Here is a 16,732-nt window from a genome sequence, read left to right on the forward strand (position 1 = left end):
GGCAACAACATCCTCCAAGATATCATGGACAACGACCATTCTACAATGCATACCCAGCTGAGAGATATGGTGGACAACCTTGTAACTACCAACAAGCCCTACCCCGTGCCTATAGACCATCCTCTCAACATAACCTCGAACCACCACACTCACAAGCTTCTTTTCACCATTCGCCATCATACGATCCTTATCCACCCCAACACCAATCCAATTACTCCCAAGAACCACCACTCCCCCATACACCATACCCATATCCATCAAAGCCAGAATCACAGGTTCACCTTGAAGAATCAATAAAACAATTGACTGCAACCCTTCATCAACTGGAGCAAGCAATAAATCAATTATCTTCTAGACGTTCAGCCCCTCAACAGACTCCCATGGCTTTATGTGGAGAATCCAATGAAGAATGCAGTACAAAAAAGACGCTAGAAGCTCCAGTGAACAGCATAGAGCATAACTTCGTACTGGAACAAGTAGAGGAAGCTGTCATTGCAGAAGAAGAAGAGTTGGTTGAAGATTTAGGAGACGCCGAACTGCCACCTGAATCCAGAGTTATGGAGAATTCCGTCAAGGATGTTACAATTGATGCTGAGGAGGATTTTGCACCGCCTCCACTGCAAATATCTTATGAAGAACTGAACGGAATAACCCAGGACGCAGGCTTCCTTGATGATGATGATCGCGAGTCCTATTCTCTTAGCCACGAACTTGCATCCACAAGTGAATTCTTTGAGACAGAAGAATCTTCCCTGAGTGAATATGAAGATGATGCTAAGTTAGATTTTTCTCAACCTCCAATATATGACTTGAATGATGATGAGGGAGAAATTGAAGACTCTGATCAAGATATGGTTGAAGTGAAAGAATTCACAGAAGATTATAAGGGTGTAGAACTTACAGAACCATTGGAAACACCTATCCCATGGCCATTACCACCAATTACAAACTACAAGTGGGTAACACCTTTGCCTTTTATCTTTACTTTTCCACTTGAATATGGTTTACTTGAAACAGATGGCCAGCTTAAAGCTCTCTGCAGTTTTAAGACGAAAAGGGATATGACTCGCACTCAGTGCTGGTATGCAAGATTCAATAAGGTTTCGCACTTCAACTTGAGGTGCAAGAATTGGTGTCAAGTTCAATTTAGAGGATCTCAGAAGCTGTTTGGTCACTGTAGTGAGAATTCAGATTACTCATCACCTGACTGGACCAATGTAGATCAAGACAAAGACGGGTGTAGAAGAAAAGTTTGGGATCCTAGAGTCTATTCTGACATTCAATACTCCGGGAGCCTACAAGCCTGTTTGAACTCACACAAGGGGTTTACGTACTTTGTTTGGGACCCCGGAGGATGCTGGCATTCCAAACACTGGTGGAGATTTCTGGACGAATTCAAACATAAGCCACCATAGCAGGAAGCTCATCCAATGTCCAACTTAAGGACTTTAACTAAAAGTGCTAGGTGGGAGACAACCTACCATGGTATGATCGTCCCTTTTTCAGTTTTCACTTTTGTCTATTTTGTTTGTTCTTGAGTTTTGATTGAACTTGGAATTTTGCATAACATTCATGGCATCTGCATTTGCATCTTATTCTGCATTAAAAAAAAAGTGGCGTGTGACGCGACCGCATCGATCATGCGATCGCATTAGTTGCGATGAAACACCTCCCCACGCGTCCGCGTCAATCACGCGGTCGCGTGACCTGGAAATCGGCATAAAAATCCAACGCCCAGAAAGTTGGGCTGGAATCGTGTGGCCATTGTGCCTTTCACACAAAAGACCCACGCGATCACGTCCCTGACGCGATCGCGTCACATGCACATACACTAATCCCACGCGACAACGTGAGTGACGCGATCGCGTCGCGCGGATTGCACACCACCCCAAAGGAGACAGAGAGTTGCATTGACACGACGCTGGAATCGTGCGTTTAGCACAATTTCAAGCGACGCGATCGCATGCCTCAGGCGATCGCATCACCCCCTCTTCTATTCGTTCCACGCGATCGCACGACCTAAGCGATCGTGTCAATCCCATTTCACCCCAGCCACGTGACTGCGTGCTCCACGCGATCACGTGGATTTGAATTATAACCCCCTGTCACGCGAACCCTATCAGTCGCGCCCCCCCTCGCGAAACCCTCTCCTCCCTCTCTTCCTCTTCACCACCCAACCACCACCCAACCACCACCACCGGCCACCACCGCCCTCACCGACCACCTAGAAACCACTGCCACGCCACCCCCTTCCTCCTTCCCCCTCTTCCTTCTTCCCCTCTCTCCTCTTCTCCCTCCACCGCCGCTGCCCCCTCCACGATCGCCGCCCACCACCACCCTCAGCCCCCGTCCCAAACCTTCCCCCCATTCCCCCTAACCTTACCGAAGCCCCTGCCCCCTAACCAGCCGCCACCGCCGACGTGTCTCCCTCCTCCACCGCGACACCCGCCACCACCGCCACCCCCAGCCGCCTCTCTGCCCCAATCTCCGTCATTAGCCTACCAGGTTCCGAATCACGTCACCCTTCTACCCATTCGTAGTTCGTTCATATTTTTCTGTTTTTGTTCATATTTAGGCTAGATAGATATGCATGTTGTAGTGGATTCTAGGTTGTTAGGTAGCCTCGGATGTGGTTAGTGGATTTAGGCCTGATAATTGCGCTGTTCGTGCTTCTTGCTTTCTGATTTTCGCAATTCTGATGATTCTGTGTTGTTGCTTTTGTTCATATGCTGTTCTTTCTTATTTCATGCTGCTTTCTACATTGCCTTTTTCCATGCTCATATTCCTTTTATGTGATTGCAGCTATGTTTCATTTTGATTTATATGTACTGTTTTGCTGCTGTTTATTTTCCGAGATAGTCCAATTTTAGCCGGAATGCTGCCCAAATTTCTACAACATGCTTCCATTCATATCTTGGTTTTGGCATTTTCAACTATATTTTTATTAGTTTCCCAAACCAATTCATGAATGCCCGGGCACGCATTCTTATTTTCTTTGATTTCCTGGCTCATAAATTGCATTTTTGATGTTTGATTCCAATTTTTGCTATTTCTATATCTATCTGAATCTTCATCAACCTGTTTTCCTTGTTTGGTTATGAGTTACCCGTAGCTTCTAATTATGAATTACATTTTGGATTGTGAATTCTTTCTTTCAAACTTTCAACTCCTATACAATCCTTAATGCCCTTTTACTTAACTCATTTCCCTCATTCTAATTCTCCTTTGCCACTTTGTGTTTCTTTTGACTATTTGCCTATTTGGTTTCCTATTTTTATTATATCCTGGTTTTCTGTTTTTTCAGGATGTCAGATTCCCAGAGAAAGGGAAAAGGAAAGGCTACTTGATGAGCGGATAATTTGTACGCTTTTTGGCATTGTTTTTAGTATGTTTTTAGTATGATCTAGTTAGTTTTTAGTATATTTTTATTAGTTTTTTATCAGTACATATAAAATTCACTTTACTATGAGCTTGTGTGTTTTTCTGTGATTTCAGGTATTTTCTGGCTAAAATTGAGGGTCCTGAGCAAAAATCTGATTCAGAGACTGAAACGGACTGCAGATGCTGTTGGATTCTGACCTCCCTGCACTCGAAGTGGATTTTCTGGAGCTACAGAAGCCCAATTGGCGCGCTCTCAACGGCATTGGAAAGTAGACATCCTGGGCTTTCTAGCAATATATAATAGTCCATACTTTGCCCGAGATTTGATGGCCCAAACCGGCGTGGCAAATCAGCCTCAGAATTTCCAGCGTTTAACGCTGGAACTGGCATAAAACTTGGAGTTAAACGCCCAAACTGGCATGAAAGCTGGCGTTTAACTCCAGAAAAGGTCTCTACATATGAAAGCTTCAATGCTCAGCCCAAGCACACACCAAGTGGGCCCGGAAGTGGATTTTTCTGTCATTTACTCATTTCTGTAAACCTTAGGATACTAGTTCACTATTAATAGGATCTTTTGACATTGTATCTGTACCTCATGACACTTTACACGTTTCTTTGTGTACCTTCCACGGCATGAGTCTCTAAACCCCATGGTTGGGGGTGAGGAGCTCTGCTGTGTCTTGATGGATTAATGCAATTACTACTGTTTCTTATTCAATCATGCTTGCTTCCATTCTAAGATATCACTTGTTCTTAACCCGGATGAATGTGATGATCTGTGACACTCATCATATTCTCAACTATGAACGTGTGCCTGACAACCACCTCCGTTCTACCTTAGATTGAGTAGATATCTCTTGGATTCTTTAATTAGAATCTTCGTGGTATAAGCTAGAACTGATGGCGGCATTCAAGAGAATCCGGAAGGTCTAAACCTTGTCTGTGGTATTCTGAGTAGGATTCAATGATTGAATGACTGTGACGAACTTCAAACTCCTGAGGGCGGGGCGTTAGTGACAGACGCAAAAGAATCAATGGATTCTATTCCGGCCTGATCGAGAACCGACAGATGGATAGCCGTGCCGTGACAGGGTGCGTTGAACATTTCCACTGAGAGGATGGGAGGTAGCCATTGACAACGGTGAAACCCTACATACAGCTTGCCATGGAAGGAGCTTTGCGTGTTTGATGAAGAAGACAGTAGGAAAGCAGAGATTCAAAAGATGGAGCATCTCCAAAACCTCAACCTATTCTCCATTACTGCATAACAAGTACTTATTTCATGTTCTTTTGCTTTTTACAATCAACCTTGATAATTTTTGATATCCTGACTAAGATTTACAAGATAACCATAGCTTGCTTCAAGCTGACAATCTCCGTGGGATCGACCCTTACTCACGTAAGGTATTACTTGGACGACCCAGTGCACTTGCTGGTTAGTTGTGCGGGATTGCAAAAGTGTGATTGCAATTTCGTGCACCAAGTTTTTGGCGCCGTTGCCGGGGATTGTTCGAGTTTGGACAACTGACGGCTTATCTTGTTGCTTAGATTAGGACTGTTTTGTTTTTATTGGTTTAGAGTCTTTTAGTTGAGTCTAGTTTCATATTTTAAGTTTGGTGTCAATTGCATGCTTTTGCTTTTCTTTTAATTTTCGATTTTGCATTCCTTAGTCCCTTTTTGATCCGTAAAAGTTCTAAGTTTGGTGTCCTCTTTGTGTTTTTCTCTTAAAAATTTTCGAAAAATTTTGTTTGAATTTCTAAAAATTTTAAGTTTGGTATCATTTTGTGTTTTTCTCTTTCCTCTTTTCAAAAATCAAATCTTTTTCAAAAAAAAAAAAATTTTCAATCATATCTTTCTAATTGCTAACCTCAAAATCTTTTTAATTAACTACTTGATTCAGTTTTCAATTTGCTTTGATCTTATTTTCTTTCAATTTTTGAATTTTTTTTATTTTATTTTATTTTCCTTTTGTTTTTATTTTATTTTTCGGTTAATTCAAAAAAAAAAAACAAAATTTATCTATTGGCAATCCATATCATTTCCCTTTATCCATTATGGACCTAAGTGGGATTGATCAGTCCAGAAGGACTCTGGGGTCATATGCTAACCCCATTACAGCTGCATATGGGAGTAGCATCTGCACGCCTCCCATCAAAGCAAGCAGCTTTGAGCTAAATCCTCAACTCATTATCATAGTGCAGCAAAATTGCCAGTATTCCGGTCTTCCTCAGGAAGAGCCTACTGAGTTTCTGGCACAGTTCTTACAAATTGCTGACACAGTACATGATAAAGAGGTGGATCAGGATGTCTACAGACTATTACTGTTTCCATTTGCTGTAAAAGATCAAGCTAAAAGGTGGTTGAATAACCAACCTACAGCAAGCATAAAGACATGGAAACAGTTATCAGACAAATTCCTGAATCATTTTTACCCTCCAAAGAGGATGACACAGCTAAGGCTGGACATCCAAGGCTTTAAACAAGAGGATAATGAATCCCTTTATAATGCCTGGGAGAGGTATAGAGGTATGCTAAGAAAATGCCCCTCTGGAATGTTTTCAGAGTGGGTACAGTTAGACATCTTCTACTATGGGCTTACAGAAAAAGCTCAGATGTCTTTAGACCACTCAGCTGGTGGATCTATACACATGAGGAAGACAATTGAAGAAGCTCAAGAGCTTATAGACACTGTTGCTAGAAACCAATATTTGTACTCTAGCAATGAGTTCTCTCCAGAAGAGGAAGTCATGACAGTAGTCACTGACCCTAATCCTCAAGAACAGATGATTGAGCTTAATTAGCAATTGCTCCTGATGACAGAACAGTTAGCAGAATTTAAAGAGATGCTCTATGAAACTAAAGTTGCTAACAAGAACATAGAACTGCAGTTGAATCAAGCAAAACAGCAAATATCTAAACAGATAACAGAGGAATGTCAAGCAGTTCAACTGAGGAGTGGGAAGACACTGAATACCACTGCTCAAAAGAGCAAAATGCCAAATAAGGAACAATTGACAGAGGATAACCAAACCACTGTTCAAAATCCCTCTGAGGACAGTAAGAGCCCAGAGAGGAATGCTAGTGGCATTCAAACGCCAGAAAGAGAGGGAAAGCTGGCGTTAAACGCCCATTCCCTGCCCAGTTCTGGCGTTCAAACGCCAGAAAAGGGGGAAAAGTTGGCGTTAAACGCCCATTTTCCACCCAATCCTGGCATTCAGACGCCAAGGGGAGATCAGACACCTGAGAGTGCTGACAGTAATCCCTCTAACAAGGCCTCTTCAACCACTTCTGTAAGGAATAAACCTGCAGCATCTAAGGTTGAAGACTATAAGGCCAAGATGCCTTATCCTCAAAAACTCCGCCAAGCGGAACAGGATAAGCAATTTGCCCGCTTTGCAGACTATCTAAGAACTCTTGAAATAAAGATTCCGTTTGCAGAGGCACTTGAGCAAATACCTTCTTATGCTAAGTTCATGAAAGAGATCTTAAGCCATAAGAAGGATTGGAGAGAAACTGAAAAAGTATTTCTCACTGAAGAATGCAGTGCAGTCATTCTGAAAAGCTTACCAGAAAAGCTTCAAGATCCAGGAAGCTTTATGATACCATGCACATTAGAAGGTGCTTGCACCAAGACAGCCCTATGTGATCTTGGAGCAAGCATCAATCTAATACCTGCATCCACTATCAGAAAGCTTGGGTTGACTGGAGAAGTCAACCCAACCCGGATATGCCTCCAACTTGCTGATGGCTCCATTAAACAACCATCAGGCATAATAGAGGATATGATTGTCAAGGTTGGGCCATTCGCCTTTCCAACTGACTTTGTGGTGCTGGAAATGGAGGAGCACAAGAGTGCAACTCTCATTCTAGGAAGACCTTTCCTAGCAACTGGACGAACTCTCATTGATGTACAAAAAGGGGAAGTAACCCTGAGAGTCAATGAGGATGAGTTCAAGTTGAATGCTGTGAAAGCTATGCAGCATCCAGACACACCAAATGACTGCATGGGCGCTGACATTATTGACTGCATGGGCGCTGACATTATTGACTCTTTGGTGGAAGAGATCAATATGACTGAAAGCCTAGAATCAGAGCTTGAAGACATCTTCAAGGATGCTCAGCCTGATCAAGAAGAACCACAGGAAACAAAGGAATTTTCGAAAATTCCTCAGGAGGAGGATAAGCCTCCCAAACCTGAACTCAAACCACTACCACCATCCCTGAAGTATGCATTTCTGGGAAAGGGTGACACTTTTCCAGTGATTATAAGCTCTGCTTTAAACCCACAGGAAGAGGAAGCACTGATTCAAGTGCTAAGGACACACAAGACAGCTCTTGGGTGGTCCATAAGTGATCTTAAGGGCATTAGCCCAGCTAGATGCATGCACAAGATCCTGTTGGAGGATAATGCCAAACCAGTGGTCCAACCACAGAGGAGGCTAAATCCAGCCATGAAGGAGGTGGTGCAGAAAGAGGTCACTAAATTACTAGAGGCTGGGATTATTTATCCTATCTCTGATAGCCCCTGGGTGAGCCCTGTCCAAGTTGTCCCCAAAAAGGGAGGCATGACAGTGGTTCATAATGAAAAAAATGAACTGGTTCCTACAAGAACAGTCACAGGGTGGCGTATGTGTATTGACTACAGAAGGCTCAATACAGCCACCAGAAAGGATCATTTTCCTTTACCATTCATAGACCAAATGCTAGAAAGACTAGCTGGTCATGATTATTACTGCTTTTTGGATGGCTATTCAGGTTATAACCAAATTGCAGTAGATCCTCAGGACCAAGAGAAAACAGCATTTACTTGTCCTTCTGGCGTGTTTGCCTACAGAAGGATGCCTTTTGGTCTGTGTAATGCTCCTGCAACCTTTCAGAGATGCATGCTATCCATCTTCTCTGATATGGTGGAGAAATTCCTGGAAGTCTTCATGGATGACTTCTCAGTATATGGAGACTCATTCAGCTCCTGTCTTAATCACCTAGCACTTGTCCTGAAAAGGTGCCAAGAGACTAACCTGGTTTTAAACTGGGAGAAATGTCACTTTATGGTGACTGAAGGAATTGTCCTTGGGCACAAAATTTCAAGCAGGGGAATAGAGGTGGATAAGGCAAAGGTAGAGGTAATTGAAAAATTACCACCACTTGCCAATCTTAAGGCAATCAGAAGCTTTCTGGGGCATGCAGGATTCTACAGAAGGTTCATAAAGGATTTTTCGAAAATTGCAAAACCTTTGAGTAACCTGCTAGCTGCTGACACGCCATTTGTGTTTGACACACAGTGTCAGCAGGCGTTTGAGACCCTGAAAGCTAAGCTGGTCACAGCACCAGTCATCTCTGCACCAGAATGGGCATTGCCATTTGAATTAATGTGTGATGCCAGTGACCATGCCATTGGTGCAGTGTTGGGACAGAGGCATAACAAGCTTCTACACGTCATTTATTATGCTAGCCGTGTTCTAAATGATGCACAGAAGAATTACACAACCACAGAAAAAGAATTACTTGCAGTGGTCTATGCCATTGACAAGTTTAGATCCTATCTAGTGGGATCCAAAGTGGTTGTGTACACTGACCATGCTGCTCTTAAATACTTACTCACAAAGCAGGATTCAAAACCCAGGCTAATAAGATGGGTGTTGCTTCTGCAAGAGTTTGATATAGAGATAAGAGACAGAAAAGGGACAGAGAACCAGGTAGCTGATCATCTGTCCCGAATAGAACCAGTAGCTGGGGCGTCCCTCCCTTCTACTGAGATCTCTGAGACTTTCCCAGATGAGCAACTCTTTGCCATTCAGGAAGCTCCATGGTTTGCAGATATTGCAAATTATAAAGCTGTGAGGTTCATACCCCAGGAGTACAGCAGAGTGCAAAGAAAGAAATTAATTTCAGATGCCAAGTACTACCTATGGGATGAGCCATATCTCTTTAAGAGATGTGCAGACGGAATGATCCGCAGATGTGTACCCAGAGAAGAAGCACAAAGGATCCTATGGCATTGCCATGGATCACAGTATGGAGGACATTTTGGAAGTGAGCGAACAGCCACTAAAGTCCTCCAATGTGGCTTCTACTGGCCTACTCTCTATAAAGATTCCCGAGAGTTTGTGCGTAACTGTGACAGTTGCCAAAGAGCTGGTAACTTGCCTCACGGATATGCCATGCCTCAACAAGGGATATTAGAGATAGAATTGTTTGATGTATGGGGAATTGACTTCATGGGTCCATTCCCACCATCATACTCAAACACGTACATTCTGGTGGCAGTGGACTATGTATCTAAGTGGGTAGAAGCAATTGTTACACCCACTAATGATACCAAGACCCTGCTGAAATTCCTCCAGAAACATATCTTCAGCAGGTTTGGTGTTCCCAAAGTACTAATCAGTGACGGGGGCACTCATTTCTGCAATAGACAGCTATACTCTGCTATGGTTAGATATGGAATTAGCCACAAAGTAGCAACTCCGTATCATCCACAGACAAATGGGCAAGCTGAAGTCTCTAACAGAGAGCTAAAAAGAATCCTAGAACGGACTATGATAGCCCGAAGAAAGGATTGGGCAAAGAGCTTGGATGATGCTCTGTGGGCATACAGAACAGCATTCAAGACTCCTATAGAAACCTCTCCATACCAACTGGTGTATGGGAAGGCCTGTCATCTGCCCGTGGAACTGGAACATAAAGCCTACTGGGCAACAAGATTCCTAAACATGGATGCTCAGTTGGCTGGTGAAAAAAGATTACTCCAGCTAAATGAGCTAGAGGAGTTCAGACTCAATGCCTTTGAAAATGCAAAAATTTATAAGGAAAAGGCAAAGAAATGGCATGCCAAGAAGTTGTCATCCAGAGTCTTTGAGCCAGGACAAAAAGTTCTGCTCTTCAACTCTAGGCTCAGATTGTTTCCATGAAAACTTAAATCCCGGTGGAGGGGTCCGTATGTGATTACAGGAGTGTCACCATATGGATATGTTGAGCTTCAAGATATTGATTCTGACAAAAAGTTCATTGTTAATGGACAGAGAATCAAACATTATCTTGAAAGCAATTTTGAGCAGGAATGCTCAAAACTGAGACTTGAGTGATTTTCAGTAAAGGTCCAGCTAAAGACAGTAAAGAAGCACTTGCTGGGAGGCAACCCAGTCATTAGCAGGTTATATGTTTTGTTTTTACAAAGGCAAGTATCAAAAATGAAGGAATTCACAGAGTTACAGAAGGATTCAGCTCAAAAAGCAGAGAAAAAGAGCTTACTGGCGAAAAAACTCCAGTAAGGCGCATTTTGGGCGTTAAACGCCAGAATGGGCACCATTCTGGGCGTTTAACGCCAGTAAAGGTGCCATTTTGGGCGTTAAACGCCAGAATGGTGCTGGCGCCATTCTGGGCGTTTAACGCCAGGTGTGCAGCATCCTGGGCGTTTAGAAAAATGCCCAGTGATAAAGGAATTCTGGCGTTTAACGCCAGCCAGGGCACCTGGCTGGGCGTTAAACGCCCAAAAGGGGCAACAAATGGGCGTTAAACGCCAGAATGGGTGCCATTCTGGGCGTTTAACGCCAGAAAGGTGGGGGGACCACAATTTTGTTTTCAAACCAAATTTTTTCAAACTTTCCTTTTCTTACCCATACTTTTCTACAAAATCATATCTCAACCCTTCATCATTCACTTTCAAATTTTCAAAAATCTAAAATCATTCTTCAAAATCAATCCCAAATCTTGTTCAAAAACTCACCCTTCTCTCAAATTCTTTCCATATCTTCTCAAATCTTCTTTCAAACTTTTCTTTTTTTCGAAATCTCTCCTTCCCACCTTATAAATACACGTTTGGACCCCTAATTGCCCACACCATTCGAATTTGCTTCTCCTCTCTCTCTCTTCCTTCCTTTCTTTTGCTTGAGGACAAGCAAACCTCTAAGTTTGGTGTGCTTTTCCGTGATCACTAAGCCTAGATTCATCAAGATCATGGCTCCTAAGGGAAAACAAACCAATTTAAGAGGAAAGAAAGAGAATAATCCAAAGAATCTTTGGAATCAAGAGAAGTTCTTAACCAAAGAACATGAAGACCATTATCACAAGATAATGGGTCTGAGGTCAGTGATCCCAGAAGTTAAATTTGATCTGAAAGAAGATGAATATCCGGGGATCCAAGAGCAAATTCGAAACAGAGGATGGGAAGTTCTAACCAATCCTGAGATAAAGGTTGGAAGGAACATGGTTCAGGAATTCTACTCAAATCTGTGGTTAACAGATAAGCAAAGAATGACTGGAACTGCTTACCATACCTACAGAACTATGGTCAGAGGGAAAGTTATGTACTTCCATCTGGACAAAATAAGAGAAATCTTCAAACTGCCTCAACTGCAAGATGATCCTGAATCCTTTAATAGGAGGATGGTGAGAGCAGATAAAGGGTTGGATCAAGTTCTAGAGGACATATGCCTCCCTGGAACTAAGTGGATAACCAATTCTAAGGGTGTCCCAAACCAACTCAAGAGGGGAGACCTCAAACCAATTGCAAGAGGTTGGCTAGACTTTATTGGGCGTTCCATACTACCCATTAGCAACCGTTCTGAGGTCACTATCAAGAGAGCAGTGATGATTCATTGCATTATGCTTGGAAAAGAAGTGGAGGTTCATCATGTGATTGCTTGTGAGATCTACACAATTGCAAATAAGAATTCCACTGAAGCCAAATTGGCTTACCCAAGCTTGATCTCCTTGCTCTGTAAAGAGGCTGGGGTGAAGATGGGAGTAGATGAATTCATACCCATTGAACACCCAATCACCAAGAAGTCAATGGAAGGACAAATGCAAGACAACTCTATCAAAAGGAGGGCGCAGGAGTTCCTCCCTGAATTTCCTGAAATTGGCTACTGGGCCAGCCTAGAAGCATCTATCACCAAGTTACAAGAGACTATGGAGCAACTTAAGGAAGAACAGCAGAATCAGAACTGCATGCTCTGCAAATTGCTGAAGGAACAAGAGAAGCAGGGGCGTGAACTCCAAGAGATGAAACGCCAAAAGCTCTCCTCTCAAGTTGAGGGAGCATCCACTTCTCAAAATCAAGGTTGTTGAGTCCTAACTCTGTGAAAACCTCTATCATTAGGAGCCTATTTTTTGCGTTTTTTTTTTGTTTTGTTTTGTTTTCTATTTTTATCTTTTTTTAGTCTCATCTTATATCTATCTTTGAGTCTTGTTCTTAATTCATAATTAAAAAAATTGAAATTTTATGCCTTAAAGCTATGAATGTCCTATGAATCCATCACCTCTCTTAAATGAAAAATGCTTTAATCACAAAAGAACAAGAAGTACAGGATTTCGAAATTTATCCTTGAAACAAGTTGAATTAGTTTGATGTGGTGACAATAATTTTTGTTTTCCGAATGAATGCTTGAACAGTGCATATGTCTTTTGAATTTGTTGTTTTAAGAATGTTAAAATTGTTGGCTCTTGAAAGAATGAGGGAAAAAGAGAACTGTTATTGAGGATCTGAAAAATCATCAATTTGATTCTTGAAGCAAGAAAAAGCAGAGAATTCAAAAAAAAAATTTCGAAAAAAAAAATTTCGAAAAAAAAAAGAGAAAAAGAGAAAAAAGTTGTGAACCAAGGCAAAAAGAGTGTGCTTAAGAACCCTGGACACCTCTAATTGGGGACTCTAGCAAAGCTGAGTCACAATCTAAAAAGGTTCACCCAATTATGTGTCTGTGGCATGTGTGTATCCGGTGGTAATACTGGAAGACAGAGTGCTTTGGGCCACAGCCAAGACTCATACACTAGCTATGTTCAAGAATCATTATATTTAACTAGGAGAATCAATAACATTATCTGAGTTCTGAGTTCTTATAGATGCCAATCATTCTGAACTTCAAAGGATAGAGTGAGATGCCAAAACTGTTCGGAAGCAAAAAGCTACTAGTCCCGCTCATCTAATTGGAACTATGTTTCTTTGATATTTTGGAGTCTATAGTATATTCTCTTCTTTTTATTCTATTTTGATTTTCAGTTGCTTGGGGACAAGCAACAATTTAAGTTTGGTGTTGTGATGAGCGGATAATTTGTACGCTTTTTGGCATTGTTTTTAGTATGTTTTTAGTATGATCTAGTTAGTTTTTAGTTAAAATTCACTTTTCTGGACTTTACTATGAGTTTGTGTGTTTTTCTGTGATTTCAGGTATTTTCTGGCTGAAATTGAGGGTCCTGAGCAAAAATCTGATTCAGAGACTGAAACGGACTGCAGATGCTGTTGGATTCTGACCTCCCTGCACTCGAAGTGGATTTTCTGGAGCTACAGAAGCCCAATTGGCGCGCTCTCAACGGCATTGGAAAGTAGACATCCTGGGCTTTCTAGCAATATATAATAGTCCATACTTTGCCCGAGATTTGATGGCCCAAACCGGCGTGGCAAATCAGCCTCAGAATTTCCAGCGTTTAACGCTGGAACTGGCATAAAACTTGGAGTTAAACGCCCAAACTGGCATGAAAGCTGGCGTTTAACTCCAGAAAAGGTCTCTACATATGAAAGCTTCAATGCTCAGCCCAAGCACACACCAAGTGGGCCCGGAAGTGGATTTTTCTGTCATTTACTCATTTCTGTAAACCTTAGGATACTAGTTCACTATTAATAGGATCTTTTGACATTGTATCTGTACCTCATGACACTTTACACGTTTCTTTGTGTACCTTCCACGGCATGAGTCTCTAAACCCCATGGTTGGGGGTGAGGAGCTCTGCTGTGTCTTGATGGATTAATGCAATTACTACTGTTTCTTATTCAATCATGCTTGCTTCCATTCTAAGATATCACTTGTTCTTAACCCGGATGAATGTGATGATCTGTGACACTCATCATATTCTCAACTATGAACGTGTGCCTGACAACCACCTCCGTTCTACCTTAGATTGAGTAGATATCTCTTGGATTCTTTAATTAGAATCTTCGTGGTATAAGCTAGAACTGATGGCGGCATTCAAGAGAATCCGGAAGGTCTAAACCTTGTCTGTGGTATTCTGAGTAGGATTCAATGATTGAATGACTGTGACGAACTTCAAACTCCTGAGGGCGGGGCGTTAGTGACAGACGCAAAAGAATCAATGGATTCTATTCCGGCCTGATCGAGAACCGACAGATGGATAGCCGTGCCGTGACAGGGTGCGTTGAACATTTCCACTGAGAGGATGGGAGGTAGCCATTGACAACGGTGAAACCCTACATACAGCTTGCCATGGAAGGAGCTTTGCGTGTTTGATGAAGAAGACAGTAGGAAAGCAGAGATTCAAAAGATGGAGCATCTCCAAAACCTCAACCTATTCTCCATTACTGCATAACAAGTACTTATTTCATGTTCTTTTGCTTTTTACAATCAACCTTGATAATTTCTGATATCCTGACTAAGATTTACAAGATAACCATAGCTTGCTTCAAGCCGACAATCTCCGTGGGATCGACCCTTACTCACGTAAGGTATTACTTGGACGACCCAGTGCACTTGCTGGTTAGTTGTGCGGGATTGCAAATGTGTGATTGCAATTTCGTGCACCACTACTACTGGCAAACGTAAGAGAGGGGATTCTTCTATGTCTGTCATCGATCTTCTGCATGATGCCTCCTGGCGGGAAAAACACTTTACCGCCCAGGAGAAGGCTGACCAGCTGCTCCCTGCTACTGATCCAATAAAGTTTGCAAACTAATACTGTGAGCTGAAGTATCCGGTGTTTGCAACCTCCAGGAACCTATACTTGGAGAGAACTCTGAAGATCCTAGGAGAACTCCAGCAATATACCTCTGATCAAATCAAAGAAAGAGGCTGGTTCTTCCTAGAGAGGAACCTAACAGAGATCAATACATCTTGGGTACGGGAATTTTACTGCAATTACTTCAAAACTTCCCTAGATGCAGTAAACCTAAGAGGGAAGCAGATACTGGTCACTGACGAAGCAATTGAGGACATTTGCAGCTCCCACCCAAGTCCGATCAGCCTGATGGTTACAAAAAGGCTGAGGAGGACATGCGTTTCTTGAAGTTTGATTGGGATGCTGTCAAGGCAAGGATAGCCCTTGACCCGACTGTTCCGTGGAAAATGGGTCAGGATACCACCATGCCTAAGGGAATCAAGCGGATTTACTTAAATGATGAGGCTCGGCTATGGCACCAGATCTTGAGCAACTATGTTATGCTGAGTACCCATGAGACAGAGATACCGGCCGCTATGATCACCCTCCTTTGGTGTGTGATGGAGGGTAAGGACCTGTACCTACCACGTTTTATCCGGTCCTACATGGCCAGGTCCACGTCCGAGGCACTCTTCCCTTTCCCTATTTGGTTACGCAGCTGGGCCGTCGAGCTGACGTGCCTTGGGAGGATGCCGATGAGAAGCCACCAGCTGCAGACCGTCGAAAGATTATTCCTCACATTAGGAGCTTTCTAGTTTTGGGCTACAGACCCCCACCCTTCACTGCTACTGATGAGACAGCCACAACATCTGCTGGTCCTTCTTCTTCCACAGCTACCCCTGCTACCACTACTGCACCTCCACCTGCCTCAGAGCCATTTTATCACCTTGTGCACCGCCTGTTTCAGCAGCTAGACAGAATGGAGCGCCACAATCGGCACCGGTATGAGTGATCTGAGTGTCGCAACAGGCGATGCTATGAGCACTTGAAGCTGTTGATTCGATCTGGCGGCGACATCCCCTCCGAGCCTGACACACCATCAGACCCATCTGAGGAGGAGGCGGATGAGCACGAGGAGGAGCCGGCACCCCCTCAGGCTGCACAGGCAGGCACCGAGCAGGCTGCACCACAGCAGGAGGTCCCACATCAGATCCAGGCTGCAGATCCCGAGATTCCCATTCAGTCAGCACCTCCTCTGCAGCAGACAGATCCCCAGACCACCACCACAGAGACCCCAGCTATCCACCCTACCAGTGATGACACCCCTTCACACCCAACTTGAGTGAGCATTGAGGACGATGCTTTATTTTAAGTGTGGGGAGGTCGCCATCTCTGGCATACTATTTTGGTGAACCACTATAGACCCTTCTTTTTTTATTTTTATTTTGGCTATTTTTCTGTATTTTTCTCTTTATTTTTATTTTTATTTTTATTTTCTAAGTACTTATACATTGCTACTTTCATGTATTTTTACTCTATTTCTGCATTTTGCACTTTAGTTCATATTTTAGCCATTTAGTTTAGTTTGTAGTTCTAACTTATTAGCTATAGAGTAGGTGGATTAATTAGTATAGTTTACCCTTTTGGCATATAATAGTTTAATTTGATCAAAATAAAATGAGTAAACTAGGAAATTTAAACAAGATCAACACAATCCACACACTTTGTATATAAAGTATTATATCAT

At 42.7% G+C, this 16,732-nt stretch overlaps 1 protein-coding gene across 1 annotated transcript; it reads left to right on the top strand.

Moving 5' to 3' along the window:
• The first annotated feature begins 1,061 nt into the window (after nt 1-1,061).
• On the top strand, nt 1,062-16,327 carry LOC130949520 (uncharacterized). The gene is made up of 5 exons (XM_057878213.1): nt 1,062-1,237; nt 2,124-2,505; nt 15,330-15,575; nt 15,659-15,945; nt 16,015-16,327. Exons 1-5 carry the CDS (start codon nt 1,062-1,064, stop codon nt 16,325-16,327), a joined length of 1,404 nt encoding a protein of 467 aa, XP_057734196.1.
• The last annotated feature ends 405 nt before the right edge of the window (nt 16,328-16,732 follow it).

The sequence above is a fragment of the Arachis stenosperma genome, chromosome 9 (genome assembly GCF_014773155.1).
Source record: "Arachis stenosperma cultivar V10309 chromosome 9, arast.V10309.gnm1.PFL2, whole genome shotgun sequence".
Taxonomy (NCBI): domain Eukaryota; kingdom Viridiplantae; phylum Streptophyta; class Magnoliopsida; order Fabales; family Fabaceae; genus Arachis; species Arachis stenosperma.

Excerpts from the sequence above, each read along its gene's own strand:
- LOC130949520 (XM_057878213.1), top strand. The coding sequence starts at position 1,062 with ATGACTCGCACTCAGTGCTGGTATGCAAGATTCAATAAGGTTTCGCAC. Across the intron at positions 15,576-15,658 it reads CCCATGAGACAGAGATACCG|GTCCACGTCCGAGGCACTCT; the intron begins GCCGCTATGATC and ends CTACATGGCCAG. Across the intron at positions 15,946-16,014 it reads TATCACCTTGTGCACCGCCT|GCGATGCTATGAGCACTTGA; the intron begins GTTTCAGCAGCT and ends GTGTCGCAACAG.